A 6453-nucleotide genomic window follows, 5' to 3' on the forward strand; every position below is an offset into this window, starting at 1 on the left:
GAACAATGCATTATCGTCAGTAAAGTTCCACGGACCATAGAAATAACTAGGCCGCGCAGACCCTGACATTTTGGGTGCCTTAGGCGAAAAGGATAATAAGAGCCTTATTGAAGCAAAATTCTAATGATAAGAAGTATCTAATGATAAAAAGAAAAAAAAATGGTCCTCTGAAATTTGAAACTAAAGATGCGAGAGACTGAGAGAGCATAGACATGAGAGTGAGAATTGAGAGACAATTCCATATGTAAGAGAGAAAGAGAAATAATTTTTACATGTTTTTATTTTAGCGCCCTAGGCCGTTGGCCCTTGGGCTTACTTGAAGGGTCGGCCCTGCAAAAACATTGATAAGTATTCAATAAAGATAGGTTGGTAATGTAGGTTCCATGATGATGGAAATAGGGTGTTGAGGAATGGTGGTGAGTCCATATTGTTCCTCCATGCTTATATCTTGATGTCTCATGCCCTTCTCCAATTTCAGCTCAAATCCATGCAACAAATTAGCCAACATTGTTGGAACAGTCTTAAGTGCGAGATTGATTCCCGGGCATTTTCTTCTGCCTGAGCCGAATGGTAAAATAGCAAAATCAATTCCTGTTATCATTTCGATATCTTTTCCTACAAACCTTTCTGGCAAGAACTCTGCAGGCGCATCCCATAAGCCTGGGTCTCTCCCTATGCTCCACGCATTGACGAAAACCACTGTCCCCTTGGATATGTTATAGCCTGCAACGTTGCAATCCTCAATGGCGCAATGAGGGGCTAATAATGTAGCAATTGGATGTAGACGCATTGTTTCCATGATTATGGCATTTATGTATGGCAAGTGAGTCGAGTCACTCTCCTCTACCCATCTATTTCTTCCAATCACATTGTTCATCTCTGCTTTAGCCTTTTCAATAATGTGCGGTTGTTTGAGGATTTCGTGTATAGCCCATTCCACTACAGAAGCTGAGGTATCTGTAGCGGCAACCAACATGTTCTGCCACATTTAAAGACAAAAAAGTATCACCGATTTAAAATATTTAATTAAATTGGGCTCTTTTTTTAGGTTAATTGTCATTTAATGCACTCAACTTTCACCCATTTCCCAATTTTATTTAGCATGATCTTTGAATGTGATGTGATATTTGAAACTTTTATTTATTAAGATACTCTATTGTCAATTATTATGCGACAATTTTATTGTATACATAAATAAATGATGTGTGGCAATCTCAATTCCTAAATATTCAAAAATGCCATGCTAAGGTCTATATTTTCCTAATATAAACTATATATATATATATATATATATATATATATAGGGTGTGGTTCTAGAGAGAACTACATTATTTGTGAGAACGGGAGAACCATCAAATCTAATGCATCCGCTGTAAAAATTAATGCATTTGCTGTTAAAATTAATGCACTAAATTTTTTTTAAAAAAATGCTCCCTTCAGGATTCGAACCCAGGATCTGCATTCATCCAACAAGATGATGCATCCACCGTAGATCTTGATGATCGAATGGCTGAAAATGGTTCTCCGGTCTTCTTTTATTTATGGTTCTTTCTTGAACCTCTCCCTATATATATATATATATATATATATATATATATATATATATATATATCTTAAACTTTTAGTATATTGTATGTCAATCATCAATGAATTTAATAGGAGATGTCATATTAAAAGACAATAAATTATTTGAATTAACGTGGCATGACTTACTGAAGTTGGCCCCTCCATAGTTAGGTTGCTTGGTCTTAGTATTTCTGATTTGATCATATTACCCTCCACACACACAAACACACACACACACACACACACACACACATATATATATATATATATATATATATATATATCTTAGTATTTTCGATTCATTTAGTATTATGCTCCACATGCCAACCCCTAGTAATAGGCCGGTGTAAATTAATTGTGTTAACTTTGCAACATACTGACAAATAGGGGCGAGCAGAACCCGAATCGGCCGAAAAATGACCAAATCAATCGATTTTTGGTCGGTTTTGTTTTTTTTTTTTTTTTATGGAATTGGTCAGTTCAGCCCAAAATTCTTAGAAAATTCGGTTTGTGCGGCCGGTTCAGTTTTTCGAAATTGGTTGGTCGAAAATCGAACCGACTGAGTAATCATTATTATTATTATTATTATTATTATTATTATTATTATTATTATTATTATTATTATTATTATTATTATTATTATTATTATTATTATTATTATTATTATTATTATTATTATTTTTTCTTTTTTTTTACTACCCTAACCCTAAATCTTCTCCAACATATTACACTGCACACACGGAACTTAGAATTCATATTAGCGGCGCTCGTTCTTCTCCAACACATTACGCACCCTACGTCCCTACCCACTCGTCGGCGCCTCCAGCCAGACCACCCCCAGTGCCTCCGGCCAAACCAACCCCAGCCTGACCACCTCCCTCCCGTCTACAGTCCGCACCTATACGGCCCTACCCAGTCGCGACTCGCGATTCCGTCGAAGATGCACCAGTCCAGACTCCAGACAGCCGCAGCTGTCCGCCGCGCCAGAACCGCAACCTTCCACCTTACGCCGCGCCAATCCAGACGGCCGTAACCTTCCGCCGCGCTGCGCCGCAGACTCCAGCCTTCCGCCCTACGCCGCGCCAGAATCCTCCACCTTCGGTTAGTTTCCCGTTCATATGTTCCGTAACTTCCATTTATTTCAGATCTGTTTGCTTATTTAGGTTTGAAGTTAATTGTTGGTGAGAAATTGTGGTCAAGTCTTGTGTTAAATTGTTGTGGGCCTGTGGCTAATTTGTGTTTGAAGTTAATTGTTGGTGAGAAATCGTTTCTTTGCTGTTTCAGTTTGATAATTTGCTTTATTCAATGGGATTTTCTTATTGTTGGCTAATTTGCTTATGTTTGGTGATTGGAGAAGTAATTGTGAATGAATTTGTCGAGAACTTGGTAGAAAATAGAAAGTAGCGAATCATTAATTTATCGATAACTTGGTAGAAAAGAGAGAGTAGGGAATCGCCTTGTCGAAAAGTTGGTAGACTATTGAACTTAAGACTTATTTTGTTTACAATTCTTTGATTTAGATATGTCGCAAGTTGAGGGTTCGAGTGAAATGCCACCACCCCCACCACCATCAAGTGTTCCATGCAAACCCTCGTCTCAACCAACCTCAAAGAAAAGGAAAAGCGATAGGAAGAAGTCGGATGTATGGAAACAATTCACCATATTTGAAGATGATGAAGGAAACAAGAAAGCAAAGTGCATATATTGCGGTAAGCAATACTATTGTGATCCTAAGAAGAATGGCACTTCCTCACTTTCGGCACATATATCTAGCTAGTAAAAATGCAAGAAACTCAACTCTTTTTCGGATGCGATACAAACACAATTGTCTTTGCATCCGGTTCCTCAAGAAGGGGTGTGTGATAATGGGCAAGTTGTGGATAGTTTAAACACTTGGATATTTGATCAGGAATATTGTAGATTGAAATTGGTTGAGATTGTAATCAAAGATGAACTCCCATTTTCAATTGTTGAAGGTGAATGATTTAAAGAATTTGTGAGAGCATTGTGTGCAAAATTTAAAATTCCTTCACGTTTCACCATCTCGCATGACATTTATAAAATGTATACGAGTGAGAAGGTAAACAAAGCAAAGTGTATGTTCACATTCTTAATCTTGCGGTGCTAGATGGATTGAAAGAAGTAGGTCTTTCGATTAAAAAGATTAAAGAAGCAGTGAAATACATTAATAATTCTTGTGCTAGAATTGCAAGATTTAATGAGTGTGTCAAAGAAGAGAAGATTGAAAGCAAAAGTGGATTATGCCTCGATGTGCCTACTAGGTGGAACTCTACTTATACTATGTTGGAGTATGCTTGTAAATTTAAAAAGGCCTTTGATTTATTTGAAGTAAGATATCCTTTTTATGAGATAGAACTTGGGGAAACGCCTCATTATGTAGATTGGAATAATGGAAAGAAAATGTGTCAAATGTTGAACACATTCTATGAGTTGATGGTTAAGATCTCTGGGTCATTGTATGTAACTTCAAATGTGTTTTTCAATGAGATTGCTCAAATGATGATGTTGCTGAAAGGATGGGTAGGAGGGTCCGCCTTAGATGTAAGACCAATGGGGGACAAAATGACAAAGTTTGACAAGTATTGGGGTGAACCAAAATGAACAAGTTCATTTTCTTTGCTGTGATTGTTGATCTAAGGTATAAGTTTAAGTTCTTAAAGTTTATGCTTGAAGAATCATATGGCAAGAAAATTGGCACAACTATGGCGGCTTGTGTGAAGGATTATTTGTATGCTTTGTATGATGAATACAAATCCTTGTATTAACCATCAAATGATGGTGCCATGAAAGTTGAATCTTCTTCACAACAAGGGCATGCCACTCCTTATTTATTGGTGGACAAGTATGAGAAGCAAGTAATGCTTGTGGCTAATGATTTGGATGTTTACTTGAATGTGAAAGAAAGAAAGGTGTCTAATGTGAAGAACTTTGATGTGTTGAATTGGTGGAAGGTTAAGGAACCTAGGTTGCCTATATTCTTGCCAAGCTTGCCCGAGATGTATTGTCGGTACTCGTTTCTACGGTTGCATCCGAGTCCGCTTTTACCACCGGAGGAAGGGTGGTGCTCGATCCTTTTAGAAGTTCTTTGAGTCCTACTATAGAGGAGAGCCTCATTTGCGCCCAAGATTGGTTGAGGAAAGGAAAGGATCCCATTAAAGTTGAAGAAGATTTGAAGTCCATTCGAAAGCATGAAGAAGGTTATTTATATATCAAATGAACAATTTCTTATTATTTTATTTATTATGATTAGTTTGTAACCTATTACATTTATTTTGTAGCTTTGAAGATCCTTGGAGTTGGCATAGATGAAGAATCAAATCAAGCCGTGTAGAGTAAAGATTGAAGAAATGAATGAAACTATTTAACTTGCAAGACTTTGAATTTTTGGAATGTTGGATTTGGATATTTGTTGGATTGTTGAAACTTGGATTTGGAATGTTGGATTTGGATTTTTAATTTTCGATCATGTTTTTGGTTTAAATGTTGATTATTGAATTGTTGAAATTTAATTTAAGGTGAAATTTAATTGTCGGAGCGGTTCGGTCGGCCGAAAACCGAACATTGATCGGTTCGGTTTTCGGCCGGTTAGAAATGTCCAAGTCGGTCGGTCGGGCCGATTTTTTCCAGACCGATCGGTCGGTTCGATTTGTAAAAAACCGGTCGGTCGGTCGGTCGGCCGAACCGACCGATGCTCACCCCTACCAACAAATAATGACATTTTTGCAATGTTCAAAGGTTGTGTTAAAATTGTAAAATATGTTAAAAGTTTAAACATTAATATATGGAAAATTAAAACTCCACATTTTTGTACTGCTTTGTGAGAGAAATTAGTGAGAAATTATTACCATTATCAACGCCTTGACACAATCCATGGTGAACTCAACTCCATCTTCCTCAGCAGCTATCTGCAGCAAAGCATCCACAAAATCTTTCTTGGCAGCGTCGTCTCCTGCCGCAACCCTTTTCGCCAAGTGATCATCAATCACAGAGTCGCAAAATCTATCCATTTTCTTGCGCAAAGCCTTCATTTTCTTGATGTAACCCTGCAAATCAAGGGAATCGAGCCACGGTATCCAATCTCCGATATTGAAGGCTCCATTAAGCAGAAACCACTCACGCACCATCACGCTCACTTCATCCATGTCTACAATGGAGTCCTCCTTGAAAAGCATCTTACATATTATTGATAGAGTGAAACGCAACAAATGCTCCCTCAGCTCAACCGGCTTCCCCGACAGTGATTTGAGACGCGAGAGCAAGAGACGCCGCTCCTCAACGCGAGTGTGCTCGAAGGAACCTATCTTTCGAGCACTCAGCACCTTTGTCACGGCTATCTTACGCACCTCTCGCCAGTAGGGGCCGTAGGGAGAAAAAGCTACGTCCGAGTATTCGAAGCTGACGTGTTTGTAGGCAGCAAACGTAGGCCTCGAGGCGAAGGCCGCATCGTGCACCTTCAAGAACTGTCTGGCCATCTCAGGCGACGATGCAACCACGACTGGGAATTTTCCCAACTTCAGCAGCATGATTTCGCCGTATTTTTGGGACAAATGGTGAAGGGATCGATGTGGAGTCGACCCAAGAAGGTTTAAGTTGCCTATTATAGGCCATGGTTTTGGACCTGGTGGAAGGAGTTTTTGCTCCGGCCGCCATCCTCGTGATTTGATTATTTTTGAGATGAAGGCTGCAGCAGCTGCAGATATTAGGCCTAAAAGCAGCCATGGAATCTCCATTGTAGTGTAGTGAATTATGAGATTTTAGTTTTTAGAGTTTCTCGAATTTTGATTTCTTAGCCATTTTATTAAACTTCTTAACTAAAATTTCTATCAATCCGGTCAAGTGAGAATGCTACTCTTGTGAGGAATAATA

General features: G+C 38.5%; 1 protein-coding gene across 1 annotated transcript; it reads right to left on the minus strand.

Moving 5' to 3' along the window:
• Positions 1 to 213: 213 nt before the first annotated feature.
• On the minus strand, positions 214 to 6453 carry LOC131010272 (trimethyltridecatetraene synthase-like). The gene is made up of 2 exons (XM_057937723.1): positions 5433 to 6453; positions 214 to 979 (listed from the first exon to the last, which is right to left on the minus strand). The coding sequence occupies exons 1-2, from the start codon at positions 6315 to 6317 to the stop codon at positions 353 to 355; spliced, it is 1512 nt and encodes a 503-aa protein (XP_057793706.1). The 5' UTR covers positions 6318 to 6453; the 3' UTR covers positions 214 to 352.

This window comes from Salvia miltiorrhiza, chromosome 2 (genome assembly GCF_028751815.1).
Source record: "Salvia miltiorrhiza cultivar Shanhuang (shh) chromosome 2, IMPLAD_Smil_shh, whole genome shotgun sequence".
Classification (NCBI taxonomy): Eukaryota; Viridiplantae; Streptophyta; class Magnoliopsida; order Lamiales; family Lamiaceae; genus Salvia; species Salvia miltiorrhiza.

Coding starts and splice junctions, on each gene's coding strand:
- LOC131010272 (XM_057937723.1), bottom strand. CDS start 6,317: ATGGAGATTCCATGGCTGCTTTTAGGCCTAATATCTGCAGCTGCTGCA. Junction 980..5,432: donor GTGTCAAGGCGTTGATAATG/GTAATAATTTCT, acceptor TAAATGTGGCAG/AACATGTTGGTTGCCGCTAC.